Consider the following 19,664-nt stretch of genomic DNA (forward strand, 5'->3'; position numbering starts at 1 on the left):
TTTTTTACATGAACTGAAGAAAACGTCCCTCATGAAACCAATAAGTGTATTCAAAGAATACATTCTTGCCTTCTGATTTCTAAAATGGTTGAAGATATTAAAATAAGTACTCATACGGACCAGGAGATCATGCATGTGGTTGAAACTAGCAAATAAATATGGAATATTTCGGCTATTTGACACAGGCTCATGACATCTCAGCATCTTATATTCCTTGCTTGGTTTGGTTCATCCTGGGCCAAGATGTGCTCTGAGTTTAAGCAGACTGGACCTTTGTGTAAAGAGAACTGCCCCCCCACCCCCAAAAAACCCCAACACACAAAAACAAACTATGTACCTGCACTCAGATTTTGGCCCCCTTTCATCATTATATGAGCATGCATCTATGTGAATGTATTTCTGTGACTATTCTGAAAATATGAACAAGGGTGGGTTTGTTTGGGGTTTTTTTTTTTTTGCTTATTTATACTAGAAGTCTATCCCTGGTTCTTTCACCAATGAGTTCAGTGGCAGTGATACTTTCATTTATTTCACTGTCATTTCTATAGGGGAAAAAAAAAGCATTACAATGTTACCTGCAGCCAGCTGATCAGATAGAGATTTAGAGTTCATTATATAAACAAACTTACAGGCTTTTTATTAGATGACACGCTAATCTCTATGTACGAGATATGATAAACAAAACAAAGTGTAAAAACATCCTGTATATCAAGAGACAACCACATGCCACAGCTTAATAGAAAAATATGGGATTTCTGGAAGCTGCAGCACTAAAAACTGGCTCCAGTTCATAATGAAATATCTCAGCTACAGCCAACTTTTACCAAGCAAGTGTAGAGGCTAAACACAGCATTTTGTGGAACCACTTAAGGCTTGATAGCTATAGCTGGCCCTGCGATTTTACAGTCTGCCAATATGCATAAAACTGCAAAATCAATACTCATGCTTCTTTTGCTACTCTGAAGCATTATATAGAGACAATATTTTCAGGTCAATGACATTTAAGAAGTATTCAGAAGATGGGAGCAGTTTGTATAGACTTCTGTTGATAAATGCAATATATGTACACTAATTCCATATAGCCAAGACATTACTTGTCACATAAAAAAAAAAATGATGCCACGTTTCTGCCAGAAGCAGAATATGCGCTAGCTAATAAAACTTCTGGTTCAGAGATATACGACTTATACTCTTGTGAATATATAAGTTCATCACAGGGGCACAGAAGGGAATTGGTGAGTATTTATTCACCAAGGCACCCCCGGGGTTACAAGAAATAATGGCCACAAGCTAGCAGAGAGCAGATTTAGATTGGACATTAGGAAGAACTTCTTCACAGTTCGAGTGGCCAAGGTCTGGAACGGGCTCCCAAGGGAGGTGGTGCTCTCCCCTACCCTGGGGGTCTTCAAGAGGAGGTTAGATGAGCATCTAGCTGGGGTCATCTAGACCCAGCACTCTTTCCTGCTTATGCAGGGGGTCGGACTCGATGATCTATTGAGGTCCCTTCCGACCCTAACATCTATGAATCTATGAATCTATGAATATCCAGCTGATCCACATCTTTGCTAAACTACCACCAGACTGTTCTTCTTTTGTGTCTCTTATGACAAACTGTGAGCCTTAAACTTATACACATGGGATTAACTACATAAAATAGGTTATAATTTAGGCATTATTTTACCTGCAACTGATAACATGGTAGTGAGCCAGTTCTGCAGTCCATTTGGTCTTCTTCATTTACATCACTAATTTGTTCAAATTGTGGGTTTTTAAAAATGCAAGCTCCAATCAGAGAAGCAGACTGGGTCCTTCTCACCTCACGCAAACATCAGGAAGAGAGAACTGCAGGTCGCTAGCCACACCTGTGCAATGCCATGCTCTTCAGATTACGCCTTTGCAGTAACATCCGTGGAAGAATAACCTGAAACGGGTTTCCTCCCCAGGTGTCACTGGCAAGGTGATCTCTGGACAATAGGCTTGCAAGATACCAGGACTTCAGAATCTGGATGTGATAAGTAGGCCTTGTAGCATTGCACATGAAGACTGCCTGATACCTCCTTTTGAACCCTATTTGCATTGGTCATAACTTTGTCAAGCTAAAAGGCTGCATGCCTGAGATGTGCCATAGGCTGAAGGTTTTTTCAAAACTTGGAGTCCAAAGAGTTCTGCCATTTTAAGCTCCTTGTCCTGCTAATGAACCACGTGGGTCACAGTAACTGATACAACATTTGAAGGTTTTTTTAAGCTATTTTAAAACCTACTACACAATGCCTAACTCACCAGATCATCTATGCTGCATTTGCTTTTGCAACACAAAATGACTGAATTGAGTTTGCTCCCCTGGGCACATGAATAAAGTTTTTAATTGCATGATTGCAAACCATCTTTTCCACGAGACTTCTGCCTTTATCAGTGTATAGGAGGGACCTGTTCTCCGGTTGAATCAGGGTTGCAAAATGAAGGGGACCATTTGAAGAGCTTTTGCTTCATCTATTGCAGTAGCTGGACTGTGTATAGCAAAAGGTCTCCTGGTTAAAATAACTGAGTCCCGTCCTGAAGAACTGGGTCCTCTCTCCCCTCTCTGCACAGAGTTCTCTTGCATTTCTGATCAAGACGGACCCAATTCTTTGGGTGCTGTGTGCCCCTCAGGCTGGGTGCCTTACCTAAGGCCCTGCAGTCTACTCTTCAGAAGTACTGAACATGTACTGCAACTGAAGTAGATAGAAGTCAGTCTGCACGTATTAAATACTAAGTGATGCTAAATTCTCGGGGGGGCGGGGAAATGCTCTTCTCCCCCACCACAAAAAGGAAAACCTACCCCACAGGTACTAGACCTTTCAAACTGGACGCTCATCATTTGTGAAAACATTTGCTTTTAATCTCTCTTCTTCCTCTCACCACTTTTCTCATATGGGTACTGTGAAAACAAATGTATTAATATTTGTGAAGCACTATGAGATAAGCATAGTAGCAAAGCCTAGGGGAAGATTAATACCCTGTCTTCAGAGCAGGGTTTGAGCAACATACGGGAAATAAGGCATGGAGGATGTATTAAACAATGAGAAGACAAAATATTGAAAAGCTGTTCATTAGTTGAGCACTGTGCGTCCTGGGCTCTGAACAAAATCAGGGGTCTTGCTGGGAAAAAATAGGGAACGATCATTAAAGACTAGACCATAATACACACATGGAAGAGGACTGTATTGAGATTCGACAGGAAAGCTCACTTCTGGTACATCTTAACCTCTGGATGGTTGACTCAGCAACCTTAATAAATAAGTTTTAAAGGCGTTTGTAATGCTACACAAATACAAGATTTATATATCTTTTATGTGGTATATTCATATATCACTTTGCCATTATCTGTATAAAAAGTCCAAGCAACGCATTTTGGGACATTAAAATTGCTCAGAGTACCTTGAAACAGAGAAGAATACAGTTTTAAATCTCTTTTACACATCGGTGCACAAGAGCCTGATACGTTATATACCACATTATATGTACACATTTAACTTTTAAACATTGAAGAGATTGATTCAATGAAGTCAACAACAATCCTAATATTCCAACTATTATGTCAAGACTAAAGTGTTATCGTGGAAAAATTTTGCTAGAGGTGCAGCATTTTAGCGTTCTAAAATCCCCACTTTTTTAAATGATCCTTTGCTTTTGCTAAAGAGAAAAAGCCTATGCCCCACAAGACTGCTTGTGCACAGCTACAGCCATTACAATTTTTCTCAGTACATTTCTATATAATTTTGAAAGCCGGGACTCCAAAAAGATTGCCTTAGAAAATAAAACACCAGTTCGTAGAGAAATGAACCTCAGCAACTGTTGAGCTTGTGACAGATATTGCTCAGACAGCTGCATCTGCGTAATGCTACTGTGATACTACTGTAGCAAATTTGTTTGGCTAGCTAATTACAAGATAGATTAAGGGTATGAAGTGACAGCCTTAATTTTAGATAGAACATTTTCAATTGACCTTTCCTGAGCTATTCTAAGAAAATAACTTGAACTAGTGTTAGCAGTCAAAAGAACAAACATTTGCCTTGGGTTTTTAAGCGCAGTTATGAGCTTTACACTAGTCGTGTCGGGATAGCACGGTGGGCAGAAATAACTCCGAAGCGCATAGGAAGGGGAGAAAACACAATCCTGAAAAGGTTCTTGGGGTCTGTCACATTGATTTATAACAGTTATTTCTAGGACAGACAAAAAACACACAGATGCAAACAATTACTCTATTTTTGTAGGCAACAAGTGAGGTGGGTGGTAACTGAGAAATTTTGAAAAATCCTGTCACAATATTCTGTTTTTTCTTAAGCAACCCTCATCACACAACAAACGCTCGCCACATCAGAGACTTTCCAGGGCCTGAAGGGCCGCTTTGATTCCAGACCGCTGCAGGCATTAGCGGGGACGTAATTAGGGTAAAAAGTTCAACCACAGCTCCATGTCTAGAGTGCTGCCAGAAATAAATTTCCTCTCGTTCACTGGTTTCTACTGTACCCTCCCCGAGAACAATATTGAAAACACATTTATCTCTGTAGCGTTTGTTCCTCTTCTAATTAACTTTATAGCATTTACAGTATTTAATAATTTAAAGCGGAATTTAAAGTGGTCCTAGAACGAGCAGCTTTGCCTGTAATGGCAATCCGTATTATCTTTTCCCTGTAGTGCTTCTTCTGACAAGTTACTCAAGTAAGGTATGTGCTGCAGCTGGTTTTATCTGGCTCTGCATTTCACTGAAGACTATTTTCCTCCTTATCATAATACATATGGCAGCAGCCAATAACTACAAATGATATGAAATTATGATCAGGTTGGAAAACAGCTAGCCAGGCCTTCCTGCCACCCTAGAACCAACCCAAGGGGGGAGAGAAGAAAAGAAAAAACTTCCCTCACCCCCTTTATTAAGGTTTATTTTATTTATAGTTTTATAAAGCAAAGTTTTAGCAGCTCAGAAATCCCCAGAGTTTTTAAGAGGTGAGATCTGGTCAGTAAATAGCTCTTGCTTGCATCCTTTCCAAATCTGACATAGGGTCATCAGTGCATTTTAATCCCAAGTTTTTTTAATAACACCTCAGCTTCACCCAACCTGCAGCTTTGATTTTAACATGGCAGGAGAGCCCCAGATTCTTATCTCAATATTTAGAGACAATAGCAAATATTCACAATAGTTACAGGCAATAGCAACCAAGCAATAAGTTGCAATTAGTTAATGCAACTAAATGATGGTGCATTGGTTTACAAGAGATTTTGTAGAACTGAAGGTATATTTTTTTCTGGTATTTTATCACGTCTTTTGCAAGAAATAATAATGAATAATTATACAAAGCAAAACCAATTAAAAGGGAAACAAGCCTTAAACTTACCTTTTAAAAACAAGAAAGGGTTCCTACCTTTTGTGCATATAGGCAATAGGACTTTTAGATTACTTTTTTTCTCTCTCTCTCTGCCTCATAAAATGCTGCCATAAGAGCTGTTAAGACTAACATGCATTTCCTACAATAACTAGTGATGACAACATTGTTTCATCTGCTAGGATTAGAAGAGATCTTGCAAAACAGATGATGGGAGTACACATTTTGCTTTGCAGATTTTTCATGGTATCAAAAAAAAAAAAAAAAAAAAAAAAAAAATCAATCCCTTCACATGCGTTCCCTCAAAGGCTAGTGGGGTGGGAATAATATGACCAGGGATATTCGTCCTACTTGTAATAAGCCCTTGAGTATTTCAGACTTTATGAGAACGAAGCCTATCACATCTAAGGGGAGAAAAGAAAAAACAAAACAGTGAACAATGACATTGAGAGAGATGCATAGCTATTGCCGTGCCATCTACAAGATCCTGAGCTGGCTCCTAAAGGTCCTCCAGCTCTGGAAACATTATGGAAATAGTGTGCTCTGCTCATGAAAGGAGACGCACCATTCTCCAGAAACGTCCAGCTGGTCCGTGTCCAAGTAGCAGCAAAGAGAAGTAAGATATTTAGACCTGCTACAGACAAGAATTTGTAGCAGAGCCAAGATTTGAACAGTGGAGTTCCTGGCTCCCCGTCCCGTTCTCTGATCGCAAGATAACAATGCCTCCAGCATCTCGTCTTTGGACCTTTTACTCTTAACACAATTCTAATGCACGAGAAAAAAAAACAGAGTCAGATGTTTCTCATCCTTAAAACTGGTCAGAACATCTGATCCGTGAAGTTTCACCAAAATATGCCATATATTCAGAGTCAGCGTGAGATGCAATGGCTTCAGTGACATTTTATGGGGAAGGGTTTGGCAGGCCAAGGCCTTCTGGAGACAGCTGACCAGAGGAAGGGAGAAAAGATGACTCAGGGTGAGAAGAAGCCTAAGCCAAAACAATTTCATTTTGCAAAAAAAATCATTCAAGAGGTTTGCCTGTCTTCAAAATATTTTCTGTGACTCAAACAAATTTTGAAACCTCAAACATTGTCAGAAAGTAGAACTGCTGTTCCCCAGACAGCTCTGCTCCGCATACCTAAACACGGGACTTTGTGAAGTGACTGCAACATGCAGATTTGGCTGAATTTTGCTTTGGTCTTCCGAGACTTGTTACAGCGTTCAAAATGAAGGGGCATATTATTTCCCTCTCCATTGCAAAAAGTGAGATTTATGTTAGATATCATGAAAAACTGTAAGGATGAGTCAAGAACAGGAATGGCTTTACCTCAAGACATTGAGGGATCTCGATCCCTGGAGGTTTGTTGAAGCAGACTGGACAAGTATCTGTCAAGAATGGTTTAGGTATGTGTGATCCCGGCTTGGGGAAACAAGAGGGGCCAGCTGGCCTGTTGAGATGCAATCCCTGTTGTATACAACTCGGTAGTCTTTAGAGTGTTGCATTCAGATGTGGTGGCTTTAAAGAAATTAAAACCTTTTCTGACCATCCTGCAGGCTGAGAAAATGAAGGGTGGAGAAACGAATTGACGGGATTTTGTGAATCATACGAAGTCTCATGCAAACAAAGGACTTATTATTTTACAGACTTTATGAAATCTACTTGGCGGTGTCCAATAAAATTGAAAATCATAACCATCTGTCCAATCCACATTTTATTTAATGGGTAATTTGAAAAAACATGCTGTATTTTATCTCCTTGATTGTGACAGCATACACCCTTTCACACATCCCACTCTCCGATTCAATCCTTGGCATAACCTGGTGGCTCGGAGACATAACCACTGTTTTTGCAATGCCATTCCAGTTAAAATATTTTGGGGAGGGCTGCTCAGAGCTGTGGGAGAACTGGGAACAAGAACTTCATTCATCTTAATTTCCTTCTCCTGGGTGATCCTTCAAGAAAGCTATGCTGTTTGTCACTTCTAAATCATTTCACAGCCAGCTAAATTTTAAAAAGTTACAAACCACAGATTCTGAGAACTGGACACTGGATTCTCACATTAACCAGAAGGAAAGATGGTTTGCAAAATAGATGCTGGATTAAAAAAAAATAAAAATTAAAAAAAAATTAAAATTAATGCAAGATTGCATTATAGATCAGTTTTAATAGTATTATTTTTATACTTTTCTGGTAAAGCTATTTTTTGGCTAAACATTAACACATTGAATTAAATCCATATTAACATTAGTAGGTTTTAATCCATGGTAACTATAGTACTAAGCTATGTTTTCCAAAGCCTGCTTGCACTAATTGTGTAGTGCTGTAAGCCAATCTGTTGAAAAAGAAAAATGTAATTAGCCAAGTTATGTCTTTCCAAGTGCTCCATCCATCTACTCCTCCCACAACTTCCAAACTTGCCCCTTTATTTCTTGCCATCTCCCACACTTGGAACTGCCTCTTGCTTCTCATGCACTTAAGTGACCTCCGTCCCATTCTTCAAATCACTCTAGATTCTCCATTGCTTGAAGTCTTTAAATTAAACCTGGATGTATTCCTAAAATCCATGCTGAAGTTCAAAGAGAAGTTATGGACTGGAAGTAGAAATTATTGGGCAAGGTGGTACCGTTCTCTGGTTTACAAAAGGTCAGAGCAGATGATCATAACAAAAGTCTTTTCTGGCCTTAAAAAACAAAATCTATGAATATTCAAATACTCACTTTGTGAAATTTTGTACAGCTGATTTTTCTAACCAGCTGTCTCATATCTCTATCTTGTGCATCATGTGTCTCCACATGGTTATTTGGACAATGAACTGTTCAAAGCAGGGACTTTTACATATCTGTGAAGAGCCAGAAACACACGAAAGGCGAGTGCAGTCAGGTGTTGAGGTGCTGTCATAAGTAATTTTTAGAACTTTTAATTCTTCAGGGTAAACCATTTACAGGGTTTCCACCAACATTTTCTTGGAGATAAATTGCTACAGCAAACAACTGAGGTCTACTCTCAGACAGGAAAACACAAGCATATTGACTTAATCCTTCATCAAGGCAGGTATGTAAGTATATCATTACAAGAAGTACTGCTCTAGGTTACGGTGAAATAATTAACAATTAAACAAAGAACAAAACAACAAAAACAGGGAAGAAGGAAGGCTTGGCAATGCAGAGGGTTGTAGAGCTTGTCACTTGGGAAGAAACACTTGAGTCAGCTCTTGATAGGCAAGACATACTTGCTGCAATGTTCCAGTTTAAAGCATTTGTTATTCATGTGCCTGGCATCTGATTAATCGAAAGAACAACCGCCTGCACGCATTTTTACGGCATGGCCACTTCTTTGAGTAGTGCCATCTTCTTGCTTTACTCTAGGTGAAATGCAGACTTCTATGGCGTTTAGCTTTGATTTGTTTAATGCACAGGGATTTTCGATGGTGAATCACACTATTCACCGATCCTTACAGCTGTGCTTTGTTTCCCTGTAGACACATTAAAAAAAAAAAAAGCAAACACGATTAAATTTGTTCATTTATTTCTAAAAGACTTTTATTCCACTGTGCTGTTCAATTTTTCTTGAATTTATAACTTGGTTGAGTTTTACCACTGGAAGTTAGCTCAAAATTAAACAGCCGTGCAATTTCAGAAAAAAAAAGTTTGATGTGTTTTAATAACTCAATGTATTTACACACACATTTTGGAGAGCCACAGTTTATCGGTTTTGTTTTTATGGCAGGTTACCAAACCACGCATATCAGCACTCCCACCTATGATGGCAAAAATCCCTTTAGTGCACCTAAGCATATACCATCAGTTAACACAACTGGCAAGATTCAGTTGGTCTTTCCATCAGTCAAACTCTGCACTAACTTTTTTGTCTACACAATTTCTAATCTAGATCATTCACCACTTAAAATCTCTGTTTTAAGATGTTCCAGGAGTCATCAATACTTTTTTTCTTGGTGTAAAGTATTGTCCCTCCTACAAGTAAAACACTGGAATCTTGGACAGGCATGCTCACTAAGACAGAATTTACGCAGATGTTCTTTCCTTTTTGGTTTTCCTTTAATTTGCAAATCTTGTAATCTAAGACTGAAGTTGACTGAACCAACATCTAAACCAGCATAGCAGTATCAGCCAAAATACACAATCTGTTTCCCATTTGTGTGTCAAGACTGCATCCTTTTTGGTGGTTGAAAAAACTGTTATTTTGAAATGATTATACAGTGAAACTGTGCAAGCACTCTCAGTCATTTTATGAACTTAGTTCTAAATGGAAACTCTGACTTTCACAAAATAAAAATGGGTTTACAGAAAACTAGGTTGAAACCCCTCGTTGTAAGAAAAAGAGGGAGTTTAGAAAGTGTAGTGTAATCCCCTTTAATTAAATAATTATTTGGAGAAACCCTAGAGCTAGCACTACCTAAGACGTTTGTAAAGAACTTATTTCCAACAGTAAAGTTGATGTCACCTAAAGCTGCGTGCCAAAAAGATATTTCAAAGCAGCAACATAATTCTCCATTACAGCTCAGTACAAAAATAAATTCATCACTTCAGTTCAAAGAGGCTCATTACAAAAAGATGTATTTTGTCTATTGGGCACAAGCCACCCCCCCCTCCGCCCCGCCCCGCACGGCCTCCCCCCACCAGGCCTCTCAACCCGTTCCTGATGTTTTGCCCAATGTAACATGAGCTTCCTTTGGGGATATAAACAAATTACCACTTTTCTATAAGAGCAGAGGGATCTATTCATCTAAAACATCATCTGCTGGATTCTGTACTTTGAATGGCCACAAATCTTGGCTGGCCTATTTCAAAGAAATGGAGCTAGATCCTGGATCTTCTCTCTCTTTCTCTCTCTCGGTTTTGTTCTGTTACATGGGTTGGACAACCCTGAGATTTGCAAAAGCTTTTCCACCGTACACACTTGTATGGTCCCAGCTTTCCAGTTAGCCGACTGGAGCCAAAACCTTGCTCCTTGCGGTCAGAGGAGATTCTTTTTAACCCTCAATCAATTCAGCTGGGGGTTAGGCTTCTAGTCTGCAGCAATCATTGCCAAGCCTAGTTTACAAAAAAAAATAATAAATAAAATAATAATAATAATAATAATAATATTATATATATTTTTTTTTTGTAATAAAGTTAAAACTTACTCTTCTCCCTACAGACTGTGGCTGCACTTTTAGCCTCTTCATTACACATGTTAATAAAGGACTTCTGAGAATTACCAGTTTCAAGCTAGTCACCAATCTGGACTGAAGTAAAGATGAGACCCATTAGTTTGTAATAAATCTCCATGAATTTCTTGTCAGTGGAGTCCAGGAACACAGCGAGCTTATATTGAACCGCATATGGTTGGGGAAAGGAATAAAGCAGGGCTCGGAAGAGGTACATACTGCCACATTTACTCCACAAAAAGCTGTGTGTCAAATCCCAAATACAGGAATGATGCTTGATCCAAATATTGTCCCAGAGCTTCCCTCTTAAAATGAGATGTAAAAGTGAACATTCCCGCAATTATGAGCTGAGTAACTGTCCAGACCATTTGGAATAGCTAAGAAAACAGACTCTGCATACTCCAACCAGCAACAGATCTCTCTCTCTTATTTTAGTGGAGAGTTTTAGAAATCTTAGATACTCTGGGGTAAAATTATAAGAGCAGGCTTTTAACCACATGACTTCCATTAATGCTGTATGTTTAAAACCTTAAAGGAAATTTGCCTGTACATTCCTGTTTAGGATCTTAGCAATCCTGTAGAGCTTCCTCAATTAAAATGTAAAGGTATCATTAAAGATAAGGGCTGCCTCGACTATCTGGCAGATCACATGAGAATAAAGGTGCATTTAATGCTCCATGTTTTGTTAGTACTGAGAAATAATTCACTTGAGCAATTAAGTCCACAAGGAAAAATAGTAACATTTAAAAAAAAAGACAAACCTAGATTAGTAGAAAACAGCGCAATCACGTATTAGGAGATATCAGCGGAAAACTCCTTGCGTACACGTCTGCTATCAGAAAGACTACAGAAAGGACAATGAGGATACGACGAGCCAAAAAATAAATCTATGGAGTCAATGTGTGACACTGCTTTACAGGAATGAACTATTGCTACATCCACATCACTTTCTTTATCAAGGAGACAAATCCTGAAGTTATAGAGCATCCCAGGTGTTTATTTTATCAGGTAAAATCACGATACAATGAATTGCTTCTCTAGACCTCTGAAGAATTAGAATACATGAGGCAGAGGGACAGTGAAAATATTTAAAGCATTTTTATTATTATTATTATTAATAGCAATTAGTTTTAAAAGTGAACAACTCATTTTAACCCCAAAAATTCTCTGGATGCCAGAAACAAGAATGTCCTACATCAAACCATTCTAAAAATACAATTCTATCACAATCCCCCCATTGTATTATATGCACTTTATAGCAAAAAGAGTACAGAAGAATTTCCTTAGACTAACCACTAATGCAGAGTAGAGGTTAGAAGCAGGAAATCCCAACTCCTAAACATGAACGTGTCAATCTCTCACTGACAGTCTTAAATGAGGGAGTGCTATAAAATGACAATGCAGGTGTGGATTTATGTCTGAACTCATTTCTATTAGACTTGGTTGAGTTTCACTCTAGCATCTTTCTATGAAATAAAACTTTAAATACAGCTTGGCTATATACTGGAACTTTCAAGTGATTCAACAGCACTTTAAACTCATCAGCACAAGTTCCAGAAATCCTGATTTGATACCACTTTTGTACATTAGATTTCTGCCACACAGGAATGTCTGCACGGAGTTCTAATAGTTTAAAAGATCTGTTTGCCCATGCTCAAAAAAATCCCAGAAAAGCATCCAACTGCTTACATGAACCCCTCCCCAAACTGTCGTGCATGCTGAGATTCCATCGTGAGTCAAATGTAAAATGTACTTGCTCTTTGCCTTATACCCACAAAGTTAATAGATTCAAGACTTTTTTTTTTCTACAAGAATGAGAAATGAATGCTGAGTGCTGTCAAATTACTGCAGAGAAAAAGAAGCCTGAACTAAGACACTAATATTTAGGTACAGCAGGGGTCCAAAACTAGTGTAAGATGTTGCATGAAACAGTCCTCCCAATGCATGCTGAAAACTACCACGCCAGACAGTCACCTCTTCTAAACAAAGATGTGCTTTTCTCCTCTGCTGAAAACAGCACAGATTTACAAAAACATCCATTTTGAAGGACTCGAGATAGTCAAGTCTGAGCCGGGAAAGAAGCAAGGACAGCCGCTGAGGGACCATGGAAGCAGGCGAGAAGCAGAGGTTTAAAAAGAACAGCTAGGAGAAACTAGAGGCTGGTCAAGGCTATAAATAATTTCTGCGAGTCCTATGGACAAACTGGCTGAGGCTGTGCTCCACTCAGACCTTACAACGTAACCAGAGTTAATACAAGAATGGGAGACTTCCAGAAAGAAGGCTGTTGGAGATGGCGTGAGCAATTTAGAAGATGACACTCCCTCTCTTCAAGTAAGTGATAATGACTCCATGCCCTAACATAGTGTTGGAGGCATGGTGCTGCTTATGAGTGAGACATTCAACCAGGTTCCTATCCTCACCAAACATTAGCCCTATTTTCATAATATCCAAGTTCGTTCAGCTTATTCATTCTCATTCAGAGAAAGTGCAATCCAACGTACTGTGCAACGTATTAAGGGCTAGGAACCTGGATTCTAGTCTTGGTTCTATCTTTGACTCCCTTCCTTCAGGAAAGTCATCAAGTCTTGCAGACATTCAGGTTATTTCTCTGTTAAGAGGGTATACTCTTTAGTAGTTCTCTGTAAAGTGCATTGAGATGTATAGCTGGAAAATGTTGTGCCAGTGCTAAGTATTATTATTCATTCTACCTGTTACTTCAATGACTACAATAATGGTCGTATTTCCTGTCCTAAACAGTTTACTGGTAATATGTGGGCTACGAGACAGCTGCTGCATTTCATGCCAGAGCTAACCTAATCTCAGCAGTAGGTGAGAGGATGACTGTAAAGAGAATATCCTCCAGAAGAAAAGATGCTATATAAATGTAAGATTTTCTTTCATACACCTCATTAAACTAGATTTACCATCTGTTCAAAGGCAGAAATGCATTAAAAAGGAAGATATAATGCAGGTGCTGCTAAGCATAAAACCACAAGTTAACAACAGAATTCAAGTCATAACAATGAAACTTTGATTTGTAGGGCTTCCATCAGACAGTATCTTGATAATCTACACTGATTTTTTTTGGCGTATGTGTTTTTAACAATGATTTTACAGGGACCTCGATGTAAACAAAAGCTCCACTTAAATAAAGTCAAGAAAAAAAATGCATAATCCTTAGATTCTTTACTACAAACAATAAAGTCTTGCAAAACCACGACTTGTTCAGAACTACTGTGGTGACAATGCAAAATCCTCAAGAGCCCTTATTCTGCAGGTTACTGAAGATAGATTGCAACAGGTCCTAGCCACAACAAAAGTATTTTTATTTTATTTTTTATAGAAAATTAAAATTTCAAGCCACATCACAACAATTCTCTGATGGATGTTCATTGCAAAAACAAAAACCAGTACTTTAAAATCAGGTTTTTAATCATATGTAAGAAAGCCTGATTTAAAAAGTCACTTTCCATTTGCAGATATTTAAAAGGTTGACCAGGAAACTATTTTGTTGATTTTTAGATGACGAACAAGCGTTATATTTGAAAAGGAATTGGATGGCAAAGTAATCTGTGAAGCAATTCATAATTACTGAATTAATGACAGCAAAGCTATCACTTGCTTTAAATTCCTATTTTGTTCATATCCCCGATGCCCGTTTCAGAACACACATACACACACACACACACAGGAAAAAGTGGGTTCCATCAAAGCATAATTATTTTCCAGCACAAATCAGTTATTGGGATTAAGAAGAAAGATCCTACCAGCTAAACAAATACAATGCAACATTTACAATCCAGGAATATATAGTGGTCTAAGCAAAAAACGTTTTCCATAAGATTACGTGCATCTTGTTTATAAAAAAAAAAGTTTCCCAGTGGGTAAACATATGAAAAGGAGGAAGCTTAAGTGTACAATTTTTCCGGTCAGGTTCTTAAATTTGAGACAGGTAGCATCAATAGCCTGTCTTACCATACTAATAATGAATACCAAGCAATGCTCCTAGGAATGGCTTTGGAGTTGCTTGTTAACCTTCATCAAGCCCAGAGTGTATACATTCTTAATTAAAATAGGTGTTCTGTGGAATTAGTCATTAAACCTATGAAGATTGGCTCCAGCAGCTTAGCTGCTGAATCTCTGTGCAGAGGACCACCCTGAAGAAACAGGTGTTTTCCCAAAGCATTGAGTCAGCTTATCTAACAATAACCCAAGATATCAGAAGAATCTCATTGTGTTAACAAGACCCTCCAAATGATGCTTCTAAAGCAAAAAAAAATGCATTTCATAGCATCATATTTACTTGAATCCAAGAGGAGGTTCTACCCCTCCACAGTCAAAATGACACTTTTTTTCCCCCCTTTCACATCAGACTCAAGTACGGGGCTGTGCCAGGGCTGGAGCTGCTGCCCTTGCTACCTGGCCAGGTCAGAACTGCCACCACTGCCACATCTGCAGCCCCAGACCAGGGCTGGGAGCCACCATGTGTTCCATGCTCCAGGCCAGGGCTGAAGCCAAGCAGCAGGAGTTTTAGAGAATAGCAAAGCATGTGCAAAATAGGTTGGTGTACTAAAGAAGCTATAACAGGAACAGCATATTAAAACTTTCTGGTTGTCATGTAGGATTCCAGTTGTGAGTCTTCGTTTTGTGGAAAAAGTTATTCAATGTGAGCATGTACGTGAACATATTCACATGCAAGCATGACTTTCTTGATGTTATAGTTCCTGGACTGCCTTCCAGTTCAGTGTCAACTCCCTCGTCCTTCCCAATCAAGAATCAGAAAAGGAATCGGGTCTTAAGATCAGGTCCTTCATAAGATACTATGTTACTATCTCCAGAGCATGAAGCAAAGCTGCCAACTCATTTTCCTAAGTGAACAAAGCAGCAGCATTTGTGGCACAAACTGTTCATTTTGCTAATACATGGCCACCGATTAAATTAAAACAGCAATCCATCACGATGCATGCACAGAATAAATCACCCATGGCTTGCAAACATCTCTCAATTATTTGAGGCACAGCGACCTGTTTTGACTACTTCTCTGTAATAACTTCATCCATTATTACCATCAAAAAGGGTGAATCATGAAAATGAGATTACGCGGAGAGAAAATAATCCCACATGATTTCAAAATACCTCCTCATCTATTTTATATTACTTTTGTATCACTGGCCTTCATCCGCAAGTTTTAAAAAAAAAAACCTACAAAAAACTGTCTTAAAAAAGTGTGCTGGTAGATTGAAATCTCGAGGGAAAACATTTCACAGTTTGATACCATAAACGTCTGGGCACAAAGGAAAGTTGAGCGTGGAGGGGAAGCCCTCAGCTTTGCTACTGTGATGCCTATTCACATACTAAAAAGATAAAAATATATATAGAATGAGAAGTTCTTACCCAGAAGATCCAATGCTTTTACACATACCAAGAAGGGGTCTCTTCTCAGAAAAGTTATCACATTTTTGAGTACCTGATTAGACAGAAAAGCAGAAGATTAAATACTTTTTACTGAGAGTTTATCAGATTTTTATTTTCATCATGCTGTGCTTACCAGCTCACAACTCACTTCAATGATGTACCAGCTGCGCAAACGGAAAAGATGTAATTACATCTTAGTTTTAAGATTAGTCAAATTGCAGTCTACTTTTTAAAAAGCACAAATCATTAACAAAATCTGAAGCCAGAATAAAATTACCCTTTCTTCTAAAGCAAGGGCGATTAGCATTTTTAAAGCTTGCTTCATGACTGGGTATCCCTAAAGGCTTTCTTAATGAAAAGGACAAGAATGTGATAGCACATTGGTTTTCCACCCCCTGCCCCAGTAGCCAGTACAAGCTCAGCAACAGGGGCACAAATCAGCGAGCCATCCTCTGGAACAACAGTGCTTGGAGACTGGTGACGGGCGTAAATGAATAAGGACATTTGGCCAGGACACTGGCATTATTCCTTATTCTTCTCAGACATGATTATGGGATCTTGACTTATAAAGTAACATCAAGCAACACTCGCTCACATTTCAGTGCTCCGGACAGCTCTTCCAAGACAGCAATGGCCCCACCTCTGAAAGGCTCTCACCTTTTTCAATTTACTCCATTAAAGGTCACACAGTGTAAGAGTGGTCCCCCCACTCTTTTGTGCAATAAGCTACAGTGCTAGTGTATGCCTAAAACGAGGCTGCATCACACCCCAAAACAGATACAAGATTCAACTGGGCACGACTTTCACGAGTACTCAACAGCCAAGTCCCATTTTCAAGTGATGTAGGCACTTTGGGGCTAGGAATCATCAGTGGGACTCGCTTTGAATACGTCTTCAGGGATGTGTGCTTTGCAGTAAAAAAAAAAAAAAAGCGTGGCAGCAGCTCATGTAGGCATGCACAAGCTAGCTCTAAAGTAACTAGCTAGGGCACTGGTATCAGCGTAGTGACAGCAGCACAGACTGGCCACCTGAATATTTATCCAGCTTCTCAGGCAGGTTGTGCAGCCTTTTCCGAGATTCACTCCGATACAAGCTCAGAGCTGTCAGTCCCTGAATTAATGTAAAGCTGGCTCAGGTACGTCTGTGCAAGCTGCAGTCACATCTTGGTCGAGGTGTGAATGTACTGGCAAGCCTCGGTCACTTTTGAAAATGGCAGTTAAGAATTTTTTTAAGTTGTGCCCAGCATCTAAGTAGGAATAAAGTAAAAGAAATAAATACATAAAATCTCCCTACCCTGTTACTCTTTTGTTCACTTCTCGGACGTATATTTACTGAATTTAAAAACAAACACATGCACAAAACCGAGTCACCTCTCTGAGATAGTTTTCTTTTAAATTATCTTTGTGAAATACAAATCTTTCAACCTTTTTGATCAGCACAATGACTTATCAAGTATTGGCAACATATTCTGTTCAAAACTTAATTCACAATTAATTGTGAAGTTGTACTTCTAAATGAATTAAATCAGAAAGGTACAACAATTAACAATATACTTTTTCACTTAATAGTGCCTGTTAATAATTAATAGTATGGGTACATACTATTAATTTGTTACATAAAAACTGTTCAGCAATCTCATCTATACAAGGCTGAAGTCTTCCCTCCTACACATTTGGATATTTGTAATGTTAAATTGTTCACATCAATAATTTCACTATCAACAATAGCCTTACAAGTAACGTAAAGCAGCCAAAACGGTTTTCCCTTTTATTTTGCTCCTTCCAAGGTCTTTTATGGGTCACACCTGTACGGTACTATAAGTACTGATCTGTAAATTGATAAATGAAACATGAAGGTTTTGTGTTTTTTTAAAAACAAGGCTGGCAACCCATTTCATTCCCCCCCCAATATTGGTAACAGATGAACTCCATTTGTTCCTGTTTACCTAGTCAACCTCAACAGACATTGCATTAAGAGTGAAACCCTTACTGCAACCAAGCCAGTGGGAGTTCTGCCACTGACTTCAGAGCTAGCATTTCATCTCATGTATTTAAGCTATACTAGAAACATGAATCCACAAGTTTGTATTAAAGGGTCCAGGCCTAAGTTTAACAGCAATATGAGAGAGAGAAAGGATAGCATAATACACAAAAGGAAGATGAATTAATGGGGAAAATATTTACAGGAAACCAAACAGGAGCACCGATCAATATATGCACCAATATATGCATTTCTACATAATTGTACAAAGCTCTTAAACTTCCAACTGCAGAATCACGCTCACATTTTTTTTTAAATTCCATTATCTACTTCAACTATAAGTTTTTAAATGTAAATATTAATATTCGAGAAAAGTCATTAGTGGAAGGACTTTGCAGTGCATAAAATCAGGTTAATAGCAGTCCTAGCCATGAAACTGCAGACCGCAACATGTGTTGTTGTAATGCCAAATGGAGTCAGCACCCCCTCGTAGTTTGAGGGTGGGGGAGAGGAAGAATTTAATCCTTGAAGTTATAGCAGATTAATTTTTTATATGTAAAATTGTGTTTATTCGCATGTGAGATGCACTGACGTTGTACACACCTGCTCCACACGCCGTGTTTAACAAAATGCAGCAGAATGATTGAAATGAAAGACAGCTAGCTAAATCCATCAAATATAAAAAGTACTGAAATCCTGTTGCAAAGTCCTTTTCTTAAACTCCTTTTATTCTAAATCCTTTTAATTCTGTCATATAACACTATAGCATTTATAAAAAGCTGAAAATCCTGATAAATCACACAATTAAAGTAATGAAAACTACTTTTTCTGTCAAAAAGGCACCACCTTTTCTGCAACTCCATTTAACTAAATGATAAAAAAAAAAAGTCTACTATCGGTTTGTATATTTGGAAATGTGCTAAAATTGCCTTCTAGCTAGATGAAAACAACTGCCATACAAAGCAATTCCATGAGGCTAAAAACTTATCCCACATGCCAATGCTGCTCACTTGTTCCTGCTTCTGTATAGTACTCCGGATAAAGTTTGAGCTGGAAGTTGTACCTTTCCATGCAAACATCTTAATGCAGAGCATTAGAAAAGATATAACCCAATTAGCTAAGAACCTACTAACTTTCATGGGAGATGAATCCAACACCTCCAGAAATTAAGCAACTTTCTATTTTTGCTGGGTTCACAGTAATGACAGTGCTTGCCAAAAGTCATGTTATTATATAATTTTTTCATCTACGAAGCATTTTAGTTTACCTTCTGTAAGAAATGCACTATGCAATACAAAATGCTGTTGTATTTAGCCGTAGTGCGTACTTTGAATGAAAAGTCCATTCTCTGCATGAGTGCTGGCAAATGAATATCAATAAATCAGTATAAAAACTGTGACTCCTTCTTGTTTCTTCATTTTCTCTTTTATTAAAAGTCTGTTCCATTTAAGCTTTGCTTTCAATAGTATTCAGTGTGACTGGTATTAATCAGCCAGAGTTCTCACTTTTTGCCTTTCCCGGTGCAACGGGGAAAAAAAAAGTTTGATTTTGATCTTGTATCTTTTTAAATGTATGCGGTGGTGTATGGATTGGGCAGGGGGAGAATACCGTCTTCAGTAAACACATACATTACGTACTTTGCAGTTGGAGTGGAAAATACTGATGTCTGAGGGTTTTTGCTTTTGTTTTATTAATGTGGAAGTTCCTTCTTTAACTTCAGCCGGTTCCTGAGAATGCG

General features: G+C 38.5%; 1 protein-coding gene across 10 annotated transcripts in view; it reads right to left on the bottom strand.

Annotated features, from left to right (window-relative positions):
* BCAS3 (BCAS3 microtubule associated cell migration factor) overlaps positions 1-19,664 on the bottom strand; it is a 445,712-nt gene that overhangs the window by 391,415 nt on the left and 34,633 nt on the right. For all 10 annotated transcript variants that reach the window (XM_019493311.2, XM_014608078.3, XM_014608076.3 and 7 more), the window contains exon 7: positions 15,926-15,998. In XM_019493311.2, the coding sequence (XP_019348856.1) occupies positions 15,926-15,998 (73 nt within the window). The remainder of the gene's footprint in view (positions 1-15,925; positions 15,999-19,664) is intronic.

Source organism: Alligator mississippiensis, chromosome 14, assembly GCF_030867095.1.
Source record: "Alligator mississippiensis isolate rAllMis1 chromosome 14, rAllMis1, whole genome shotgun sequence".
In the NCBI taxonomy this organism is placed as follows: Eukaryota; Metazoa; Chordata; order Crocodylia; family Alligatoridae; genus Alligator; species Alligator mississippiensis.